The sequence below is a fragment of the Tursiops truncatus genome, chromosome 10, assembly GCF_011762595.2.
Source record: "Tursiops truncatus isolate mTurTru1 chromosome 10, mTurTru1.mat.Y, whole genome shotgun sequence".
Classification (NCBI taxonomy): domain Eukaryota; kingdom Metazoa; phylum Chordata; class Mammalia; order Artiodactyla; family Delphinidae; genus Tursiops; species Tursiops truncatus.
Genome location: NC_047043.1, coordinates 51,045,638 through 51,070,517, shown reverse-complemented (window position 1 = coordinate 51,070,517; position 24,880 = coordinate 51,045,638). Strand labels below are relative to the sequence as shown.

General features: G+C 39.6%; 1 protein-coding gene across 4 annotated transcripts in view; it reads left to right on the top strand.

Moving 5' to 3' along the window:
• The window catches only part of DYNC1LI1 (dynein cytoplasmic 1 light intermediate chain 1), a 46,274-nt gene that overhangs the window by 12,697 nt on the left and 8,697 nt on the right, over nt 1-24,880 (top strand). For 2 of the 4 annotated variants that reach the window (XM_019946906.3, XM_019946905.3), the window contains exons 3-6: nt 10,631-10,747; nt 11,485-11,715; nt 20,802-20,971; nt 23,258-23,351. In XM_019946906.3, coding sequence (XP_019802465.1) covers nt 10,631-10,747; nt 11,485-11,715; nt 20,802-20,971; nt 23,258-23,351 — 612 coding nt within the window. The remainder of the gene's footprint in view (nt 1-10,630; nt 10,748-11,484; nt 11,716-20,801; nt 20,972-23,257; nt 23,352-24,880) is intronic. The other 2 variants (XM_019946907.3, XM_073810951.1) reach the window with 2 other exon arrangements.

Genomic DNA, 24,880 nt, shown 5'->3' with positions numbered 1-24,880 from the left:
TGTTAGTGTATAGAAACATAATAGATTTCTGCGTATTTATTTTGTATCCTGCAAATTTACTGAATTCATTGATGAGCTCTAGTAGTTTTCTGGTAGCATCTTTAGGATTTTATATGTATAGTATCGTGTCATCTGCAAACAGTGACAGTTTCACTTCTTTTCCAATTTGGATTCCTTTTATTTCTTTTTCTTCTCTGATTGCTGTGGCTAGGACTTAAAAACGGTGTTGTATAAAAGTGGCGGGAGTGGACATCCTTGTCTTGTTCCTGATGTTAGAGGAAATGCTGAATTTTCTTAGCTTTTGCTTGTCAAATCTGAATGAGAACCTTGCTGAGTGTTCTTTTTTTTTTTTTTTTTTTTTTGCAGTACGTGGGCCTCCCACTGCTGTGGCCTCTCCCATTGCGGAGCACAGGCTCTGGACGCACAGGCCCAGCAGCCATGGCTCACGGGCCCAGCCGCTCTGCGGCATGTGGGGTCCTCCCAGACCGGGGCACGAACCCGTGTCCCCTGCATCGGCAGGCGACTCTCAACCACTGCACCACCAGGGAAGCCCCTTGCTGAGTATTCTTGGTAGTAGGTTCTTTCCTTTCATCACTTTCAATATATTATGCCACCCCCTTCTGGCCTGTGGAGTTTCTGTTGAGAAATCAGCTGATAACCTTATGGGAATTGCCTTGTATATTATTTATTATTTTTAATATTTTTTCTTTGTTTTTGTCAGTTTGATTGCTATGTGTCTCAGCATGTTCCACCTTGGGTTTATCCTGCCTGGGACTCTCTGTGCTTCCTGGACTTGGGTGACTGTTTCCTTTCTTTCCCATGTTAGGAAAATTTTCAGCTATTATCTCTTCAAATGTTTTCTCAGGTCCTTTCTCTCTCTCTTCTCCTTCTGGGACCCCTATAATGTGAATGTTGGTGTGTTTAGTGTTGTCCCAGAGGTCTCTTAGACTGTCTTCATTTTTTTTCATTCTTTTTTTCTTTATTCTGTTCTGCGGCAGTGATTTCCACCATTCTGTCTTCTTATCTGTTCTTCTGTCTCATTTATTCTACTATTGTTTCTTTCTAGTGTGTTTTTTATTTCAGTTATTTACCGTTTATTTCTGTTTGTTTGTTAGTTCTTCTAGGTCTTCGTTAAACATTTCTTGTATCTTCTCCATCTGTCCCTCCATTCTTTTTCCAAGATCTCGGCTCATCTTTACTATTATTACTCTGAATTCTTTTTCAGGTAGATGGCCTATCTCCACTTCACTTAGTTCTTTTGGGGTGTTATCTTGTTCCTTCATCTGGAACATTTCCCTCTGCCATCTCATTTTCTCTACCTTACTGTGATTGTGGTTTCCATTCTGCAGCCTGCAGGGTTGTAGTTCTTCTTGCTTCTGCTGTCTGCCTCCTGGTGGATGAAGCTGTCTACGAGGCTTGTGGAGGCTTCCTGGTCAGAGGGACTGGCTGCTGCCTTGGTGGGTGGAGGTGGGTGTTGTCCCTCTGGTGTGCAGGGTTGTGTCAGGGAGTGTGTTTAGTGGGGAGCTGTGTGCTCAGGAAAACTTTAAGTATTAGTCTGTCTGCTGATGGGGGGGGGCTGTGTTCCCACCCTGTTGGTTGTTTGGCCTGAAGCATCCCAACACTGGAGCCTACAGGCTGTGGGGAGGGGCCATGTGTTGGTGAGAAAATGGCCGCCTCCAGGAGGGCTCACGCCCCTGAGTACTCCCCAGAACTACTGCTGCCAGTGTCTTTGTCCCCGCAATGAGCCACAGCTGCCCCCCGCCTCTGCAGGAGACCCTGTAATACCAGCAGGTAGGTCTGGTCCAGGTTCTTATGAGGCTACTGCTCTTTTCCCTGGGTCCTGATGTGCATGAAACCTTGTGTGCGCCCTCCAAGAGCAGAGTTTCTGTTTCCCCCAGCCCTGTGGAATTGCTGCAATCAAACCCTGATGGCCGGGCTTCCCTGGTGGTGCAGTGGTTGAGAGTCTGCCTGCCGATGCAGGGGACACGGGTTCGTGCCCGGGTCCGGGAAGATCCCACATGCCGCGAAGCGGCTGGGCCTGTGAGCCATGGCCGCTGGGCCTGCGCGTCCGGAGCCTGTGCTCCGCAACGGGAGAGGCCACAACAGTGAGAGGCCCGCGTACTGAAAAAAAAAAAAAAAAAAAAAAAACAAACCCTGATGGCCTTCAAAGCCAGATTCTCTGGGAGCTTTAACTCCCATTGCCAGACCTGCAGGCTGGGGAGCCTGATGTGGGGCTCAGAACTTTCACTCCTGTAGGAGAACTTCTGTGGTATAATTATTTTTCAGTTTGTGGGTCGCCCATCCGGTGGGTATGGGATTTGATTTTATCGTGATTGTGCCCCCTCTTACTGTCTCATTGTGACTTATTCTTTGTCTTTGGATGTAGGATATCTTTTTTGGTAGGTTCCAGAGTTTTTTTGTTGATGATTGTTCAGCAGTTAGTTGTGATTTTGGTGTTTTTGTAAGAAAAGGTGGGCTCACATTTTTCTACTCTGCCATCTTGTCTTGGAAGCTCTAGTTATGGGTTTGTTTTTTTTTTTTTTTTGCTGTGCCCCATGGCTTGTGGGATCCTAGTTCCCCGACCAGGGATTGAACCTTGGCCATCAGCAGTGAAAGCATGGGATGCTAACTGCTGCACCACCAGAAAGTTCCCTGATTTGTTTTTAAAACACCTTTAAAATATGCCCTCTTTAAGAAAACCTAATATAGAAATGCACATTTAGATGAACTATTTAGAGAATAATTTTAACATCATCACTAAAGAGTGCTTTGTAGAAGGGCTTTCATCTTAGTCTGTTTAAACAGGAACTCTCTGCTTGTACAGGTATATGTTTACAGATCATTAACTATTTGGCTGGCACCCTTAATGCTGGTGTGTCTGTTTCGCTGCCAGCTGAAGGCTGAGGAATTGAAGATAAAACTTTCTTAAAGTTCATAGATGTTACGTAGGTGCATTCTTTCAGCATTGTTTGAAGCCACACAGGCCCCATTGTCCTACTTGCCACTCTTAAAGGTATATTAATTGGATAGAATGAAGTATGTATGTAATTTTTACTTTATTTTACTCATACTCTTAGGCTCTGTGTTGTGTTTTCCAAAAATGACTTGGAATTTAATGGCTTTTGTTTATTGAATGGTTAGGACATTAAAGATGATTTTTAAATGTCCATCAATTCAAAACATAGGCATCCTGAATTTTAACATTTTTCAATCCTTCTAATTGTATAGTAGAATAAAGAGAAGGTTCATGACAGACTTTTTAGTATCTTCAAACTTAGTTCAGCTTGGCTGTGGCGAGGCAGCTGAATACCGACAACTCGGTACAGTGACTAGAAAGTTTTCCTAAGTTTAGTGAAGGAGGTATGTTTTATGATCTGTTATTGATGAGAGGGAGCCGCTTGAATTTCATAGGTATGAGTGATGAATTATGATAGTAGATTGTGGTAAAGGCCCAGGATAAGCAATGACAGATGAGGTATAGTTATGAAAACAGAGACTCCATGTGGTTGTGATTAAGAGATAAGAATGTTGGTAAAGGATCTTCTGTGTATAGGACAGGTGCTATAGAGTGAATGAGTCCCCTCAAATTCATGTTAAAATTCTAACCCCCAATATGATGGCATTAGGAGGTGGGGTCTTTGGCAGATGATCAGGCCATGAAGGTGGAACCCTCATGAATGGGGTTAGGGCCCTTACAAAAGAGATTCCAGAGAGCTCTCTCACCCTTTCTGCCATGTGAGGACACAGTGAGAAAACTGTCCCTGACCCAGGAAGCCAGCCCTTACTAGACACCAAACCTGCCAGCACTTTGATCTTGGACTTCGCAGCCTCCAGAACTGTTAGAAATACATGTCTGTTGTTTGAAGCCACCCAGCCTATGGTGTTTTTGTTATAGCAGCCCAGAGAGACTAAGATACGGTTTCTGGTTTTGGCGAGCAAGCAAGCAAGTACCCGTTAAGAATGGGATAATTTCTTTCCTGTAAGCATCTTAGAAGCAAGGACTTTATATCCTGCTTACTGTTAAGATTACTTGCCCAGAGAATATCTGTTGAAAGAAGGGGACAGACGTGACACACTGAAGGAAACACACAAATAAGCTGACACACTACAGTGAAGTATATGAAGTGTGTGGTATGTTGTGGAAGTACAAAGGAGGGTGCTTAACCAGACTTCAATAAGAGAAAGCTTCTTAGAGGAGACTAAACTGAGACAGGAAGGATAAGGTAGGGTTCTCGCACGTGCAGTGAGGGGAGGGGAAGAATGTTCCAGAAAGAAGTGAAAGCATGTGTGAAGATTTAGACTTGAGAGAGCAAGGCCTCTCTGCTGCACTGGAAGAGGTTGTGAGTGGCTGGAGCCTAGCGTGCAGGTGGTGGGACATGGTGAGAGATGGGCAGGAAAGGTGAGGGAGCCTTTGCAAGGGACATTGGCCTTTACAGTTTGCCCTTTACTGCGAGAACAGCAGGAAGACCCGTAGGGTTTTTTTTTCTGACATTTTATGAAAATTCCCAACATATGGAAAAGTTGAAGGAATTTTACAGTTAATATTCATATACCCAAACCCAGATTCTTCCATTAACATTTAACTATTTTTGCCTTATATGTGTCCCACCATGCAACTATGAAAAAAGTGCATTTCAAAGTAAATTGCAGATGTTGGTATATTTCCCTTTAAATACTTCAGCATGAATATCATTAACTAGAATCCCTTTCACGGTCTTAAGAGGGAGAGTGGCATGATTCAGGAAGATCACTCAGCTGCAGGGTACGGAATGGATGAGAGCGTGGTGTGAACTTGGTGAATGTTCACTTTTGAGTGGTATGTTTATATAGTGAGAGAAGAGAACTGGGAGGCCGATGGGTTAAGACAGAGAGAAAAAGCAGTCTAACAAATAGTGTGGTTGGAAGATGTGTATAACCCTAGAACAAGACTATATCTTTGCAAATACCTCAGATGAGATTTCTGGAAATAGTAGGTAACAAATGAGATTTTGTTTACAGAGTATGTCTTCATTGGCCTCTGTAGACCTTTCAGGAAATCTGTTTTCAGATGTCTGCATTTGCCATCAAGACAAATCATGTCAGAGTTCATTTAGGTGTAAAAAAAAAAAAAAAAAAGGTGACAGCAACAGAAAATGGTCATTATAATTGAGGCTTAAGACTTATTTTAAAATGTGTAGAATATGAATGTTTAATTTTCAACCATCTGTAACTTCCAAATGTCATTAAAGTTGAAGACGGGAGAAATTTTGTTCCCAGAAAGACTTTGTTTCGGCAAGCAAAGTGCGTCTTCAAGCATCTTGAGAATCTTCTTTGTTAGTTAGGTTTAGAATATTCTTGAGAATAAGATATTCTTCTGTTTTTCTTCCCTCGTTGTATTTTCTTCTGAGGACAAAGGGGAGTTGCACTCTTGAGAAGGTTGACTTGGATTCTCTTGGGAGATTTGGATTACTGTCACCATGTTCCCACAGTCTTGTTGACTGTGGCCTGGCCTCAGTTTCCTCATCTCTAAGTAGAGAGGATGTCGTTAGAGTTCCTTATAACCTGTGTGTGTTTATGAAATGTTCTTTATTCTCATTGTGAACACTTGTAATTTGTTACCAGAAATGAGAAATTTCAAATCACAGAATGGGAGGAAAAAATCTCTAACTACCATATTTACCATATAAAAATCTCTAACTACCATATTTACCGTATTCCATTTATTTGATAGTATACTCTTTTTTTCCAAATTTAATGTTGTAAAATTTTTCTTAAAATGGGTCCCCAAGGGCTTCCCTGGTGGTGCAGTGGTTGAGAGACCGCCTGCCGATGCAGGGGACATGGGTTCGTGCCCCAGTCCGGGAAGATCCCACATGCCGTGGAGCGGCTGGACCCGTGAGCCATGACCACTGAGCCTGCGCGTCCGGAGCCTGTGCTCCGCAACGGGAGAGGCCACAACAGTGAGAGGCCCACGTACCGCAAAAAACCCAAAAAGGGTCCCCAAGGTTTAAAATTCCAGGAGAGAAGAAATTAGTATAGTAAAACAAACTTCTTTCCCAATCCTTAGAGGTAGAATCAGGAGAATGGGAACATAACCATCCATCACTCAGAGGCTGCCCCCAGAGAGGAATGCATTAAATCATTTTTCTTTTTCTTCTGAAAATAAGTGACCCCTGGAAGCAGAAATGTCTTATTCTTTTGTCATAATACAAAAATAATAAGCAGTATGTTTAATAGTCTTCTACAGATTTAATTATTGTTTATTTGTTGTATATTGGAAAGAGGGTGCTTTGGAGTTCAATTCATATGAATTCAGATTCTGGCCTTGTCATTTCCTACCTGTTTGAGACTTTGGATAAGATACTTTAACAATTCTGAGCCCCAGGTATCCTCAAATGGGAGGTAATCATCATTCCGCTAGAGTTGTGGTTGTGTTGGAATTACTGCTGGTTAGATGCATACGGTAGGCACTGTGTGTTTGCTGCTCCTGCTGCTTCCATAGAGATGGAAGCAGAAGCCAATGATGGCTCTGTTTGACTAGGCTGTGGGCAAAGGGAGGTAAACTACAGTCCTTTAATTTTTCTTATATAGAAGCACATTGATGGACTTGAAATTTCATCCCTTTTCTGTCCTGACTTCTGAGGCTTTTGCATTAATGCACACTAAAGTTTAAAAACCCTCCCAGGACTTCCCTAGCAGTCCAGTGCTTAAGACTCCGTGCTGGGACTTCCCTGGTGGCACAGTGGTTAAGAACCCGCCTGCCAGTGCAGGGGACACGGGTTCTAGCTCTGGTCTGGAAAGATCCCACATGCCATGGAGCAGCTAAACCTGTGTGCCACAGCTGCTGAGCCTGCACTCTAGAGCCCACAAGCCACAACTACTGAGCCCACATGCCACAACTACTGAAGCATGTGCGCCTAGAACCCATGCTCCACAACAAGAGAAGCCCGTGCGCTGCAACGAAGAGTGGCCCCTGCTCGCTGCAACTAGAGAAAGCCCACGTGCAGCAACAAAGGACCAACGCAGCCAAAAATAAATAAATAAATAAAATTTATTAAAAAAAAAAAAAAAAGACTCCGTGCTTCCACTGCAGGGGGCATGGGTTTAACCCCTGATCGGGGAACTAAGATCCCGTATGCCGCAGGGCACGGCCAAAAAAAAAAAAAAAGAACCCTCCCTAAGTGGGTAAGGGGACAGAATTTGTATTTGTTCATTCAGGGATTTGTGAAACTTGTATTAATATCTTGGCATATTTTTTTGTTGTTTGAGACATCTATCAGTGGCTACTGTGTAGGAGGATTAGGAATATACTTTTCACTATGAAGAGTTAATAGGCACTGGAGATGCAGCAGTTATCAAAACACAAAAATGCCTGTTCCTCTGGAGTTTTGGGGGGTAGGGAGTGACTAAGCAAAAAAAAAGAAAAAGCTGTATTATGTTAGTAAGTTCAATGGAGAAAAAACAAGAAACAGTAGGGGTGTTGGGAGGTTGTGATTTTATTGATTGATTGATTGAGGTTGTGATTTTAAATGAGGTGATTAGGGACAACAGCCTACCTGAGGAAGTGATATTTGAGGGAAGTTACGAAGAAGCTTAGGTAACACATAGAAGAGTATGTTCTAAATAGAGGGAACAGTGGATAAGGGCCTTGATGTGGGACTCTTTTATTAATAATTATGTAAGTGAATGTTTGGGGGGAAAATGCAAGATAATGATATTAATACTTCTGTGCATATTGAAATGTGAGTTATTTATGGGACATCCAAATAATGACTACTAGTAAGTAGTTCAGGAGAGACTGAGGCTGGAAAGAAGTCTGTGAGTCACCAGATTATAGGTGGTATTGAAGTCTTGTGTGGAGATTCCCCTAGAATTATATGTAGAGCGAGAAGAATAGAGGTCTGAAGAAGGAACCCTGGGAGACACAAATGTTGGGGGTGGGGGTGGAAGCTTGCAAGGAAGACTTAGGACCAACCACCTAAAGGTAAGTGGTAGAACAGGAGGGGTGGCGCGACTGTAGCTGTGGCAAGGGAGGGTCTTCTCTGCCCTCTGTGTTTCCCTTAACCTCGCTGCCAGCTCCCAGCCAAATCAGCCTTTGAGTTCAGCTGTCGCATCACACCACTAATACTTTAGTTAAGGCCTACCTCATTTCTTGCTAGGACTCCAGTAATTGTCTATTATCTAGTCTCCTTACTCCCAAACCTACCCTTGTCAGTCACTCTTCCACACCTCTGTGATAGCAATCTTCCTAAAATACCTAACTACTGCCAGTGACTCTTCAGGATAAAGCCTAACCATCTCAGCCTGGCATAGGATGCCCTTTGTGATCTGGCATTCCCTTTTTATTCTCACTTTCTGGCTCCTTTTCCCCCTTACATTCTAAATTTCATGCATTCAAATTATCTGTCCCTTCTAGAAGGACACTTCTTTGTCTCCAGGCCTCTGTATATGCTTTCCTACTTCCTGGAATGACTAACTCTCTGTGGTTCATTAACACTACAAGATCTGGCTGAAGTGTCACTTTCTGTGCAAAGCCCTTTTTGACTTCCAAGCAAATCCAGGATCTTCCCTTTGGTCTGGTTTCCTGCTTGTTGCACATCTCTAGTGCAGTCCTAATGACAGTATCTTGAAATTGTCTTCTGTTTGTTTTCCCTCTCCAATTTATGAGCTCCTAGGACAGCAACTTTGACCCGTGGGTCTTTGTAATCCTAGCGCTTGGCTTAGTGTAGTAAACGTCTAAGTGACATCTAAACGTCTGAGTTCTCAAAGTGTGGTCCTTGGACCAGCTGCATCAGCAACACCGGAAACTTGTTAGAAATGCAGATGCATGGGCCCCACCCCAGATTTACTGACTCAGAAAGCCAGGAGGTGAGGCCCAGCAGTGTGTTTTAACAAGCCCCCCAGGTTATCCTGATGCTTTTCTTTTTTTTTTTTTTTTTTTTGCGGTACGCAGGCCTCTCACTGTTGTGGCCTCTCTGGTTGCAGAGCACAGGCTCCGGACACGCAGGCTCAGTGGCCATGGCTCACGGGCCCAGCCGCTCCGCGGCATGTGGGATCTTCCCGGACCGGGGCACGAACCCGTGTCCCCTGCATCGGCAGGCGGACTCTCAACCACTGCGCCACCAGGGAAGCCCTCCTGATGCATTTTGGAGAACCATTACTCCAGTGAAATGAATGATGGTCAGCATTCACTGGGGAGGAGTTTCCACCACGGTGAAAAGCCCGCGCACCGCATCAAAGAGTAGCCCCCACTTGCCACAACTAGAGAAAGCCCATGCGCAGCAACGAAGACCCAACGCAGCCTAAATGAATAAATAAAATGAATTAAAAAAAAGTATTTATGTATTTTATTTTTCACTGGTTAACCTTATGATGTCCATTTTAAGCATGATCATAATGGAACTCATGTCATTATCATAGATATTCCTGTTTTCAACCCAGTCTGTATTTTGATGGACCATTTTAATGGTTCACTGCAAAAATAGTACTGAAAAGTAAATACTCATTTAATGGCAAGTTCTTTATTGCTTAGTTAAGTCTATACTTACTGCTGTGAAATGTTGGAAATGGTTCAGAACCATTCTGACCAGTACAGTTGAAAATAGCACTGACTGCTCTGGGACACTTTCTTTTGAGTTTGGCATACCTATGTGGCCACTCTCTTCTCTGTTCCGTCTGCATCACTTGGCCTCAGCTTGGTACCAGAAGGTTGATAAACACCATTGCAGAGGTGGGTACTGCAATTTTCTGACAGCGTTTAGATATAAAGATAGTTATTCAGAAGATCCAGGACATATAGAATTTTTTAAGTGCTTAACATGAAAATGAAAATAACTTTTAAATTCTCAGAGAACTCATGAGTCTTCAGAAATAAGTCCTTAGATCCAAGAAACTCATCTTTATTAAGTACCAATAACACAATATTGCCAATAACAAAATAAGTCCATGAAATAGTAACATGTAGTATTTAAATAAATTCACAATATAAAAGAAACTCACCAAAACATTGACTAGCTAGCCTAGTTTTAAACTTTTAAAATTTGTGCCAAGTTTAAATCACATGATTTCTTGCTATTAATATTTTTTAAGTCTACATTTTATTTTTGTCTATTCTGCATTCTCTCTGCCCTTGTTTTTGCCCAACTCACTATCCCCAATCCTCACTCCTCTCCTTTGCGCATATTTCTTACGGCTTCATGGTTTTGGTGAGGCTACAGTCACAGTTCCCTGCCCAGGTCAGTTTTTATGTATTATCCTTCCTCCATGAGTGGCCCTTAGGTATGCACATAACCCCAGCTGGGTCAATTAAGAGTCTTTACCTGAGAGTCTTCAGACTGAAAACTGACAGAGAGTCTTTTGTTCCTTGTAGATTAAATGAGGATGGCACAAGAGTTGAGCCTCCTGAAAAATACCCATAGAGGAAGCCATTTGTAATAGGATAAAATGAGACTTAACAAGAGGAGCAGAGATACCAAGGGAGAGAGAATCCTGGAGGTGAAGTCTGCATCTTCACCTGTATAATTACCTAGTTATTTTCCAGCAAATTACCCTTTTGGTTGAAGCTTGTTCCAGTTGGGTTTTCTCTTGGCACACTAGAAAGCATTCTTTAATAATCCATATTATAATTTTAAAGATTTGTCCTTTTTTACAGGTGAAGATGGAGCTGGAAAAACAAGCTTAATAAGAAAAATTCAGGGAATAGAGGAGTACAAGAAAGGAAGAGGATTGGAATATTTGTACTTAAATGTTCATGATGAAGACAGGGATGGTGAGTGTCGTTTATTTGTAATGTAAGTTTACTGAAGTCTTTCCAAGTTGCACTGCTGTCCATATTAATATTAGTCTTTGACTTTTCTTAGTGTGTCATTTTTTACTAGGAGACCTACTGTGTCATGCCAGTCAGTAAATAGTTATGTTAGGGCATACTTTTATTGGTTTGAGATTGGGATTCATATAGTGGTATTTTTAAACGTCTTAAGGTATTGGTGTGCAGACTTTAGCTTTCTTGCTAACCTTGAAGAATCTCAAATTTTCAGTTCATTTTCCCTCCGATAGTGAAATAGTAGTATCCTATGATTGTTTTGCCCTCTTTTTACCATCGTCTCATTTTTCGACATGAAAGTGTCATTTACTCCCCAGCTTTTCTTATCTGATCAGCCATTTTTTTCTTCTATAGATCACTTGCCTTCTCATTTTCGTATATAATATCTTGAATATGCATGGCTCTATCTGCTGATGGTAAGAATAGAAACATGTTATTCAGTCTGTGGTTTGGGATTGAGAAATATGAAGTAGAGGATGCTGATTTTCTGTGTTGGCAGTTAAATCATTTTCTTGAGTATTCATTAGGACTTTACTGAATTGGTAGATGTAACCCAAGTAGGTGAACCTTGCCAAAGGAGACATCTCCTGTGGAGATGCCTTAAAATACCAAGTAGTATTGTTAGTTGGATGATGAAATGACTTTATCCTGTTGCCTTGGTAACTTTCTTTTGTCTGTTGTAGATCAAACAAGATGTAATGTATGGATCTTGGATGGAGACCCGTATCACAAAGGCCTCCTTAAATTTTCACTGGATGCCATTTCTCTGAAGGACACTCTAGTTACGTTGGTTGTTGATATGTCAAAGCCTTGGACTGCTTTGGATTCTTTACAGAAATGGGCAAGTGTTGTTAGAGAACATATTGACAAATTGAAAATTCCTCCTGAAGAAATGAAAGAAATGGAACAAAAGTGTGAGTAGTCTAGAAAATAGATTTCAAAGACAAAATATCCTAGCTGACTATCAGAATTGTCAGGAACTTTTGACTTTGAATAAGGTTTAATGAAGGAAACTCAGTGAGAGTACTGCTTTTGAAATTCAGTTTGAATGATGTGCTGTTTTAATATAGTTTTACATTGGAAACATACACATAACGGCAGACTCTTTAGTAGAGGCGCCTTTTCTTCTTTGCCAAAAGGCCGTATGTGTTCATTTTGGAAAGCGGGTTTTCAGGATAAAAAAATCTGAATCTTTCTTCAGCTGCTCATTTTCAGTAGTCTCGTTTCTTGATAAGTAGAGCAATCTTTATTAACCTTGTCAAAATGAAGTATGTCCATAAAGATGTTGAGTAACAACATAAATATAAAGATGTTAAGCTGGTTTTATGATTTACAAAGTACATAATATATTTTGTACGTGCCCATGTAAGTTGGAAATTTTCATGGAAATTATGAAAATGATACGGGTCATTTCTAACAAGTTGTAAGCCACTTGTCACAGTTCTTAATTTCACTGAGAGCTCTTCATATGTCAGTGTTGCACTTTGCTTAAGAAAATATACAGATGGTATGCTGCTGTTCTTTGCTATTGTTAGCTGATAACTTTTAGGGGAAATTTGACAGCTTACTGGAATTTATATGCACGGAAACAGTAAAAACTTAAGAGAATGTATGTCCTAAATTATTGAAAAGGATGTCTAACTGCTTTTAATCTATACCTTTTTTTCCTTGTTGGCCATTACCTCTGGGGCTTTTCTCCCCCCTCTCAAAATTTATTCTATAGCAGTCAGTGGTTTTCAGTGTGTGGTCCTAAGACCAGCAGCATCAGTATCAGTACAGTTGAGAGCTTGTGAGAAATACACATTCTCAGGCCCTTTCCCAGACTGCTGAATCAGAAACTGCTGAAATCTGGTGCATGCTGTAACTTGAGAACCAATTAGATTTCAGCCTCTGATTTGAAGGGTAATAGCTACCAGAGCTGCTAAAGGTATACGCATGCCCCTCTGTTCCTGGTGGAATCATGCTCAACTGTTCAAGATACCCTCCTCCTGACCCCATGTAAGTTCAGGACAGTTTTCCTTCTTTGTGGCTCTGTATAATATTCCCCCATATACTGTTTTAATCCTGTGCTGTGGATAATTTGTTTCCAAATTGGTTGTTTTGCCTTTAAACATGAAAATCAGTTGTATGGAAATCTCTGTGTGTGTGTATCTGTCACTGGTCCTTTAAGAATTCCTTGAAGAGTAATTACTAAATCAAAGTATACATTGTTAACGCTCTTGGTGTATTCACATTAACTTTTTTTTATTCAAACAGAAAATCACAAAAATTATAATCATCCTCATCAGTTCACTCAGTCCCATGTAATTAATTTTTTTTCATCTTGATCTTTTGTTAGCACTTTTATGAATCCATCAGTTTTCCATTAGAGTTCTGAAAATGCTCATTCATTCAGTTCAGCAGTATAGTCAGTTACCAGAAACCTGTATTGTCAGAGTCTTTTCCATGAATTCCTTGAAGATGAAACCCTTTTATAAGAACATTTTTGCAAAAGCATCAGAGTACACCCGGAACGCTCCGTAAATGACAAAAGACTTAAAAATGACCACGGTTAAAGATTTGATGAGGGCTTCCCTGGTGGCGTAGTGGTTGAGAGTCCGCCTGCCGATGCAGGGGATGTGGGTTCGTGCCCCGGTCCGGGAAGATCCCACATGCCACAGAGCGGCTGGGCCCGTGAGCCATGGCCGCTAAGCCTGTGCATCCGGAGCCTGTGCTCCGCAACGGGAGAGGCCACAGCAGTGAGAGGCCCGCGTACTGCCAAAAAAAAAAAAGAGGAGCAGTCATGAGGCTGACAATCCCCTAGACAACAAAACTCTGAAAGAGGCAGGCATCCTTGAGGCCCCAGCTCCTACTGGAGGATCCTTAAAAAGAAAAAAAAGAAAAAAAAAGATTTGATGAAAGTTCATAATAATGCAATTGACAAGGAAATTCAGTTATTTCTGAGATATACATTTTAAATAACTAGAATTATGACTTATAACATTATACAAGAACATATAAGATTTTTAGAAATTTCATGTAGTGTCTGAAACATTTATATTAACATATTTCCATACAAATAACCCAAAGAAAGTTTAGTGTTAGTTTTTTTGTTTGTTTTTGGTTTTTTATACTGCAGGTTCTTATTAGTCATCAATTTTATACACATCAGTGTATACATGTCAATCCCAATCGCCCAATTCAGCACACCACCATCCCCACCCACCATGGTTTTACCCCCTCGGTGTCCATACGTTTGTTCTCTACATCTGTGTCTCAACTTCTGCCCTGCAAACCAGTTCATCTGTACCGTCTTTCTAGGTTCCACATACATGCGTTAATATACAATATTTGTTTTTATCTTTCTGACTTACTTCACTCTGTATGACAGTCTCTAGATCCATCCACGTCTCAACAAATGACTCAATTTCGTTCTTTTTATGGCTGAGTAATATTCCATTGTATATATGTACCATTGTATATATGTAATATTCCATTGTATCATCTTCTTTATCCATTTGGTATTTAGGTTGCTTCCATGACCTGGCTGTTGTAAATAGTGCTGCAATGAACATTGGGGTGCATGTGTCTTTTTGAATTATGGTTTTCTCTGGGTATATGCCCAGTAGTGGGATTGCTGGATCATATGGTAATTCTATTTTTAGTTTTTTTTTTTTTTTTGGCGGTACACGGGCCTCTCACTGTTGTGGCCTCTCCCGTTGCGGAGCACAGGCTCTGGATACGCAGGCTCAGCGGCCATGGCTCACGGGCCCAGCTGTTCGTGGCCTGTGGGATCTTCCCGGACCGGGGCATGAACCCGTGTCCCCTGCATCGGCAGGCGAACTCTCAACCACTGCGCCACCAGGGAAGCCTTATTTTTAGTTTTTTAAGGAACCTCCATACTGTTCTCCATAGTGGCTGTATCAATTACATTCCCACCAACAGTGCAAGAGGGTTCCCTTTTCTCCACACCCTCTCCAGCATTTGTTGTTTGTAGATTTTCTGATGATGCCCATTCTAACTGGTGTGAGGTGATACCTCATTGTAGTTTTGATTTGCATTTCTCTAATTATTAGTGATGTTGAGCAGCTTTTCATGTGTTTCTTGGCCATCTTTATGTCTTCTTAGGAGAAATGTCTATTTAGGTCTTCTGCCCATTTTTGGATTGGGTTGTTTGTTTCTTTAATATTGAGCTGCATGAGCTGTTTATATATTTTGGAGATTAATCCTTTGTCCGTGGATTCGTTGCGAATATTTTCTCCCATTCTGAGGGTTCTCTTTTCATCTTGTTTATGGTTTCCTTTGCTGTGCAAAAGCTTTGAAGTTTCATTAGGTCCCATTTGTTTATTTTTGTTTTTATTTCCATAACTCTAGGAGGTGGATCAAAAAAGATCTTGCTGTGATTTTTGTCAAAGAGTGTTCTTCCTATGTTTTCCTCTAAGAGTTTTATAGTGTCCGGTCTTACATTTAGGTCTCAAATCCATCTCTTGAGTTTATTTTTGTGTGTGGTGTTAGGGAGTGTTCTAATTTCATTCTTTTACATGTAGCTGTCCAGTTTTCCCAGCACCACTTATTGAAGAGACTGTCTTTTCTCCATTGAATATCTTTGCCTTCTTTGTCATAGATTAGTTGACCATAGGTGCGTGGGTTAATCTCTGGACTTTCTATCTTGTTCCATTGATCTGTGTTTCTGTTTTTGTGCCAGTACCATATTGTCTTGATTACTGTAGCTTTGTAGTATAGTCTGAAGTCAGGGAGTCTGATTCCTCCAGCTCTGTTTTTTTCCCTCAAGACTGCTTTGGCTATTCGGGGTCTTTTGTGTCTCCATACAAATTTTGTTTTTGTTTTTTTTTTTTTTTTTTTGCGGTACGCGGGCCTCTCACCGCCGTGGCCTCTCCCGTTGCGGAGCACAGGCTCCGGACACCCAGGCCCAGCGGCCATGGCTCACGGGCCTAGCCGCTTCACGGCATGCGGGATCCTCCCGGACCGGGGCACGAACCCACGTCCCCCGCATCGGCAGGCGGACTCTCAACCACTGCGCCACCAGGGAAGCCCTCCATACAAATTTTAAGATGATTTGTTCTAGTTCTGTAAAATATGCCATTGTTAATTTGGTAGGGATTGCATTGACTCTGTAGATTGCTTTGGGTAGTATAGTCATTTTCACAATATTGATTCTTCCAATCCAAGAACATGGTATATCTCTCCAACTGTTGGTATCATCATTACTTTCTTTCATGAGTGTCTTATAGTTTTCTGCATACAGGTCTTTTGCTCCCCTAGGTAGGTTTATTGCTAGGTATTTTATTCTTTTTGTTGCAGTGGTAAATGGGAGTGTTCCCATAATTTCTCTTTCAAATTTTTCATCATTAGTGTATAGGAACACAAGAGATTTCTGTTCATTAATTTTGTATTCTGCATCTTTACCAAATTCATTGATTACCTCTAGTAGTTTTCTGGTGGCATTTTTAGGATTCTCTATGTGTAGTATCATGTCATCTACAAACAGTGACAGTTTTCCTTCTTCCTTTCCAATTTATATTCCTTTTATTTCGTTTTCTTCTCTGATTGCCATGGCTAGGACTTCCAAAACTATGTTGAATAATAGTGGTGAGAGTGGACATCCTTGTCTCATTCGTGATATTAGAGGAAATGCTTTCAGTTTTTCACTATTGAGAATGATGTTGGCTGTGGCTTTGTTGTATATGGCCTTTATTGTGTTGAGGTAGGTTCCCTCTATGCCCACTTCCTCCAGAGTTTTTATCATAAATGGGTGTTGAATTTTTTCAAAAGCTTTTTCTGCATCTGTTGAGATGATCATATGGTTTTTATTCTTCAGTTTGTTAATATGGTGTATCACATTGATTGATTTGCATATATTGAAGAATCCTTGCATCCCTGGGATAAATCCCACTTGATCATGGTGTATGATCCTTTTAATGTGTTGTTGGATTCTGTTTGCTAGTATTTTGTGAAGGATTTTTGCCTCTATATTCATCAGTGATATTGGTCTGTAATTTTCTTTTTTTGTAGTATGTTTGTCTGGTTTTGGTATCAGGGTGATTGTGGCCTCAAAGAATGAGTTTGGGAGTGTTCCTTCCTCTGCAATTTTTGGAAGAGTTTGAGAAGGACGGGTGTTAGCTCTTCTCTAAATGTTTGATAGAATTCACCTGTGAAGCCATCTGGTCCTGGACTTTTATTTTTTGGAAGATTTTTAATCCCAGTTTCAATTTCATTCCTTGTGATTGGTCTGTCATATTTTCTGTTTCTTCCTGGTTCAGTCTTGGAAGGTTATACCTTTCTAAGAATTTGTCCATTTCTTCCAGGTTGTCCATTTTATTGGCATAGAGTTGCTTTTAGTAGTCTCTTAGGATGCTTTTTAGTTCTGCGGTGTCTGTTGTAACTTCTCCTTTTTCATTTCTAATTTTATTGATTTGAGTCCTCTCCCTCTTTTTCTTGATGAGTCTGGCTAATTGTTTATCAATTTTGTTTATCTTCTCAAAGAACCAGCTTTTAGTTTTGTTGATCTTTGCTATTGTTTTCTTTGTTTCTATTTCATTTATTTCTGCTCTGATCTTTATGATTTCTTTCCTTCTGCCAACTTTGGGTTTTGTTTATTCTTCTTTCTCTAGTTCCTTTAGGTGTAAGGTTAGATTGTTTATTTGAGATTTTTCTTGTTTCTTGAGGTAAGCTTGTATAGCTATAAACTTCCCTGTTAGAACTGCTTTTGCTGCATCCCATAGGTTTTGGATCATCGTGTTTTCATTGTCATTTGTCTCTAGGTATTTTTTGATTTCCTGTTTGATTTCTTCAGTGATCTCTTGGTTATTTAGTAACGTATTGTTTAGCCTCCATGTGTTTGTGTTGTTTACGTTTTTTTCCTTGTAATTCATTTCTCATCTCATAGTGTTGTGGTCAGAAAAGATGCTTGATATGATTTCAATTCTCTTAAATTTACTGAGGCTTGATTTGTGACCCAAGATGTGATCTATCCTGGAGAATGTTCCGTGCGCACTTGAGAAGAAAGTGTAATCTGCTGTTTTTGGATGGAATGTCCTATAAATGTCAATTAAATCTATCTGGTCTCTTGTGTCATTTAAAGCTTGTGTTTCCTTATTTATTTTCATTTTGGATGATCTGGTGTAAGTGAGGTGTTAAAGTCCCCCGCTATTATTGTGCTACTGTCTATTTCCTCTTTTATAGCTGTTAGCAGTTGCCTTATGTATTGAGGTGCTCCTATGTTGGGTGCATATATATTTATAATTGTTATATCTTCTTCTTGGATTGATCCCTTGATCATTATGCAGTGTCCTTCCTTGTCTCTTGTAACATTCTTTATTTTAAAGTCTATTATATCTGATATGAGTGTTGCTAGTCCAGCTTTCTTTTGATTTCCATTTGCATGGAATATCTTTTGCCATCCCGTCACTTTCAGTCTGTATGTGTCCCTAGGTCTGAAGTGGGTCTCTTGTAGACAGCATATAGATGGCTCTTGTTTTTGTATCCATTCAGCAAGCCTGTGTCTTTTGGTTGGGGCATTTAATCCATTCACGTTTAACATAGTTATCGATATGTATGTTCCTATGACCATTTTCTTAATTGTTTTGGGTTTGTTTTTGTAGATCCTTTTCTTCTCTTGTGTTTCCCACTTAGAGAAGTTCTTTTAGCATTTTTTGTAGAGCTGGTTTGGTGGTGCTGAATTCTCTTAGCTTTTGGTTGTCTGTAAAGCTTTTGATTTCTCCATCAAATCTGAATGAGATCTTTGCCAGGTAGAGTAATCTTGGTTGTAGGTTCTTGCCTTTCATCACTTTAAGTATATAATGCCACTCCCTTCTGGCTTGTAGAGTTTCTGCTGAGAAATCAGCTGTTAACCTTATGGGAGTTCCCTTGTATGTTATTTTTCATTTTTCCCTTGCTGCTTTCAATAATTTTCTTTGTCTTTAATTTTTGCCAATTTGATTACTATGTGTCTCGGCATTTTTCTCCTTGAGTTTATCCTGTATGGGACTTGCTGTGCTTCCTGGACTTGGGTGGCTATTTCTTTTCCCATGTTAGGGAAGTTGTTGACTATAATCTCTTCAGATATTTTCTCTGCTCCTTTCTGTCTCTCTTCTCCTTCTGGGAACCCTATAATGCGAATGTTGTTGCGTTTAATGTTGTCCCAGAGGTCTCTTAGGCTGTCTTCATTTATTTTCATTCTTTTTCTTTATTCTGTTCCGCAGCAGTGAATTCCACTATTCTGTCTTCCAGGTCACTTATCTGTTCTTCTGCCTCAGTTATCCTGCTGTTGGTTCCTTCTAGTGTAGTTTTCATTTCAGTTATTGTATTGTTAATCTCTGTTTGTTCCTTAATTCTTCTAGATCTTTATTAAACATTTCTTGCATCTTCTCGATCTTTGCCTCCATTCTTTTTCCAAGTTCCTGGATCATCTTCACTATCATTATTCTGAATTCTTTTTCTGGAAGGTTGCCTATCTCCACTTCATTTAGTTGTTTTTCTGGGGTTTTATCTTGTTCCTTCATCTGGTACATAGCCCTCTGCCTTTTCATCTTGTCTATCTTTCTGTGAATGTGGTTTTTGTTCCACAGGCTGAAGGATTGTAGTTCTTCTTACTTCTGCTGTCCGCCCTCTGGTGGATGAGGCTATCTAAGAGGCTTGATGGGAGGGACTGGTGGTGGGTAGAGCTGACTCTTGCTCTGGTGGGCAGAGCTCAGTAAAACTTTAATCCACTTGAGTGTTGATAGGTCGGGCTGGGTTCCCTCCCTGTTGGTTGTTTGGCCCGAGGCAACCAAACACTGGAGCCTACCTGGGCTCTTTGGTGGGGCTAATGCCAGACTCTGGAAGGGCTCACGCCAAGGAGTACTTCCCAGAACTTCTGCTGCCAGTGTCCTTGTCCCCACAGTGAGCCACAGCCACCCTCTGCCTCTGCAAGAGACCCTCCAACACTAGCAGGTAGGTCTGGTTCAGTCTCCCCTGGGGTCACTGCTCCTTCCCCTGGGTCCTGATGCACACACTACTTTGTGTGTGCCCTCCAAGAGTGGAGTCTCTGTTTCCCCCAGTCCTTCGAAGTCCTGCCATCAATTCCCACTAGGCTTCAAAGTCTGATTCTCTAGGAATTCCTCCTCCCATTGCCGGGCCGCCAGGTTGGGAAGCCTGATGTGGGGCTCAGAACCTTCACTCCAGTGGGTGGACTTCTGTGGTATAAGTGTTCTCCAGTCTGTGAGTCACCCACCCAGCAGTTATGGGGTTTGATTTTACTGTGATTGGGCCCCTCCTACCGTCTCATTGTGGCTTCTTCTTTGTCTTTGGATGTGGGGTATCTTTTTTGGTGAGTTCCAGTGCCTTCCTGTCGATGATTGTACAGCAGCTAGTCGTGATTCTGGTGTTCTTGCAAGAGGGAGTGAGAGCACGTCCTTCTACTCTGCCATCTTGGTTCCTCTCCCACATTAACTTTTTTTAAGTGAAGGTTTTGACAATTTTGCAAACGATTTCTAAAAACTTACTAGTATTGATAATATCTCCCTAGTTTTTATGGGGGTTATAGGGTAAACATGGCTCAAGATTGCACCTAGGTAAAGAGGAGGAGACCTGAATAAAGGGTTTTGAGAAAGGAAGTTAATATTAGAAAGCCATCTGGAACTCTCTTTTAGATTGTGGAAACCTTCCCCCCCCATGTATTTATTTTTTCTTCTATCCTTTCAGTGCTCTTTGTGAATTAGAGAGGGTAGAGGAACAGAGCTCAGTTGTGACTTGCCCACAGTAATTTGCACAGATTGAACCAGGCCTGCATTGAACCCCACTCTTTGGAGCCACTCAGTGTTTTATTCTGCCTCCTGATAATTAATGTGGGTCCAGAGTTTCTGTACTGTCTTTGAATTGGATTTCTCAAAACCTTTTTGTTTCTTACACAAGACTAAGTGTGAACTCTAGTAACATATGTATTTAGACGGCAGAAAAGCTACCTGCCGAAATGAAAAGCCATTTCTAAACTATGTATTAAATTATTTACTTTGATTTTCAGTGATTAGAGACTTTCAAGAATATGTAGAGCCAGGAGAAGATTTCCCAGCTTCTCCTCAGAGAAGAACTACCGCATCACAGGAAGACAAAGACGACAGTGTGGTTTTACCTCTGGGTGCAGATACACTTACACAGAACTTGGGCATTCCAGTACTAGTAGTTTGCACAAAGGTTAGTTTGCTTCCTACAGATTCTACTACTGATACTAACCAAGGATGAACAACTGTTTTATTTTCTAGGCTCCTTTTGGAGTTGACACATTAGTTTTCCTAGGTAACTTTTCTTAATAAGAAGATATAATAGTTTAAAATATTGAATGATATTCACATGTTTGTTTTGTGAACTTAATCATAGTTTTCTTTGAAAGAAAATGTTACTTCAGATATTCTAAAATTTGTGATCAAATTTCATTTTCCTAATTCCAGTTAGACTTCAAATTGTATAGTCAGTTTAGTAGAGATAGTTACAGGTAAGATGAAAACTATCAACTTCATAAAATAAAATATTTTTCCACAGTAAGTTTTATATACTAATATCTTGATATTAGAAAATGTACTTAAAATAGACTTAATTTTAAAGATGTATCAATACTCATTATGTAAAGTTGATATGCAGTTATCAAAGGCCTTTATTTAAGAGATTCTGGTAGGATTACTATTATAAAAATTCTGTTAATTTAGTTCTGTCACTGTATACACTTTATAATACAATCAAATTTCCTTTAAAAAATAATTTAAAGTTCACCTTCTTCCTATTTGGTCCTAAGTAGTATGTCTTTACTGTGTAAGCCATAGAATAGTTAAGATAATTACAGAACATATAAACGCTTTTGAGATCTAAAATTATTATGCTTTTTGTAATGTAAAATTTTCACAACTGAGTGAAGGAGGGTGTGGAATTTGTTCACCTTTGGAATAAAAATATAAAAAGTTTTAAATATAGCTTAAGTTTTACTTTAAACACTACAAAAATTATCAATAACAAAGGAATGTGGGGGGAGCATTTAAAATAATTAAGTCAAAGTCTATTGTCTGCTTTTCAAATGGTGATTCAGGTGTAGTTAATTGTTACTTATATCTTTTGCATAAAATTGTGCTTAAACTCTTACAATAGAATCCTTTTGTCTGTGGTTTGTTTGGGTTTTATTTTGTTTGGCAAAGAGCTGTTTATTGGCAGATATTTTCCTGTTTTTACACCACAACTTGCCTTATAAAAAGCCCTTTATTTTTCAAAGAAAAAATGTCAAGCTTTCAGGGGACCTGAATCAGTATCAGATGAGTCATAGATTCTTAAAATTTTCAAGCCAAAAGAGATCATCTACAGTATTTCACAGAATCAAAGACACTGTCAGTTCTGCTTCAGTTTAAGAGCTTTTAAAGTGTGTGGGGGGATGGGGGAATGTGTGTCTCAGGGTAGATGAAGAATGGTAGTTCAACTCAGTTTAAAGACGCTTGAAATTGAGACAGAGAGACTAGGTTTCTTGCCAGATCCTCATATTTCAGTTAAAAATGTTTTAAAAAGTTTACTAAACTATCATGCTTCACCAAAAATGTCATAAGTCAACAATATAATAATATAAGTATCTTTAATACTTTGAAATAATTACTCAGTGTTCTATAACATAGACAGTATGCTATATCATGTTTATTTAAGGAGACTGTCCTATGTTATATATATGCATAACAAAAAATTACATATCAAAAAAAATGACATCAAATTTGCCCCCAAACTAATATTAGGTATGATGGACATTGTTTATTTTTAAATTTCATAACCTTCAATTCACAAAAGTTTTGATGAAGTTATTTGGATATCATGATGTTTGAACATGCCTTAATTTTTTTCCTAACATTTTTTTTGTAGCAAGCAGAATTCAGAATTGTTTCATTGATTGTACAGGTGACATTTCAGAAATAGCCTGTAATTCCCCTTTTTTGCTGTTGGTGAAATTGAAGTGAGAGTGAATAAAAGCACCAGAAAAGAAATAAAGGTCAATTAAGAGCTATCAAATAAGCAGAGGAACAAAGGGGAAATAGTGAGAGGTGCAGACTCCCTGGATATACAGAGTGTTTTATAGAACTAGAATAGATTTTAGATCTTAAAAACTTTGTTCTAGGACATAAGTCGTTGAGTTAGCAAGTATGACCGCCCATTATAAGCTTGTCCTGTTATTCTTCATTCCTTTATGTACTAAAACTTTCTCTTTGGTGTTCTCATCTCATTCAATATATCATAGAAATCAGAGCTTTTTAAAGAAATAAAAGTATTCATTAGTCTTACGACTCCAACTAAAAGTCTCTAGACATATAGGAGTAATTAATATTCTAGGTTCTACTGATGAGTCACTGTATCAGAGTGGTAGTTTTGTGATATTCCCTCACCCAACATTGAACTGTTTAAATCATTATATTATTATTTAAAGTTAATATTGTTTTTTAAATTATTTTAACCCATTAGTGTGATGCCATTAGTGTGTTGGAGAAAGAACATGACTACAGAGATGAGCATTTCGATTTTATTCAGTCTCATATCCGGAAGTTTTGTTTACAGTGTATCCTTTTAATACATTGATTGGTGCAGTGTTCCTTAGCTGTTTGCTTGTTTGTTTGTTTAAGTAAAGGAATAAATCGATGACTTCAGAAATTCCATAAACTTTTTTCCTCCTGCCTCTGGTTGGAAATTTCAATTCCCAAATCATTTATATCTAGGTATTTTGAGATATAAAAGCAAGTATTGAAATATGTAACTTTGATTTGCTGTTTTTAAACTACTGTGATTAAGAAAAATAATGATCAGACTTATGTAGAAAATTCTAATGAGTTGGCATTGAAAACATTCTCGCAGAAAACTGGTATTCATTTCTTGGGGGTGGGTGGTAGGGAAAGATCAATATTTGGGTTTGTGTGTTCTTGTTTTTAATGATATAAAAGCAAGTATTGAAATATGTAACTTTGATTTGCTGTTTTTAAACTACTGTGATTAAGAAAAATAATGATCAGACTTATGTAGAAAATTCTAATGAGTTGGCATTGAAAACATTCTCGCAGAAAACTGGTATTCATTTCTTGGGGGTGGGTGGTAGGGAAAGATCAATATTTGGGTTTGTGTGTTCTTGTTTTTAATTTGTTTACTGTTATCTCCACTATAGTCTAATGCAATGGTTTTTAAATCTGGCGGTGCCCATCTAAGACTTACTGAATTGGAACATTCCAAGGGGAGGCTGGAGAATCTATGCTGAATTTTAAAAAAGCTTTCTGGGTAATTCTGATGATCACAAGGTTAAAAAACCTAGCATAAGGAATCTTGTGTAGTCTAGGTTGCAAGGATTATATGAGCCAGTGAATAACATTTACAACTAAACAAAGGATAAAATGAGTGAATGCTTTTAAGAGAATTTCGTGTTGAAAACTTCAGACAGCTTGAGAGCACCAAAGAGAGGTGTTCTCACTTGCCCCCTTGGATCAGATGTTTTGCAGTTGCATTCACCAATCAAAGCTTTTGGGTCTGAAAAGTGAAGAAATGATAGATAGTAGGAGTAGACAGGAATAAGTAATGTACACATGTTTATAGTATCTGTAGTTTTTCATCGTCATTAATGGACGTTTAATTTAAGGACCACTTGGCAAGAGCCTCGTTGAATAATGAATAAGATCACTTGACACTGGGAGTTTCCCTTTTCCCTTTTTCCTTCAGTACTTTGTCCTCCATGGCACTTTCTCTTCTCATGTCACATAATGATTAGTTGGATTGAATTAAAGGGCATTTGTCTGCAAAAGAAAACAAAAAGAAATAATTGAAGTAGGTGTTGATAGCCCTTTTCGTTATCTTTGCAGATTAGAAAATTTGAGAACAAACAGTCTCTTTAAACATTTATTTAAAGCTACACTTGGAAATGTACATATAGAGATGTAATCAGGAAGGAGACTGTCCACTACAATAATTACAGACCTTTAGTAGAGCTGGTTGATTTTAAAAGAATACAAAACAAGAAATCACTTCAAGATAGTGAGAGGGGGGCTGCCCTGGTGGCGCAGTGGTTAAGAATCCGCCTGCCAATGCAGGGGACATGGGTTCAAGCCC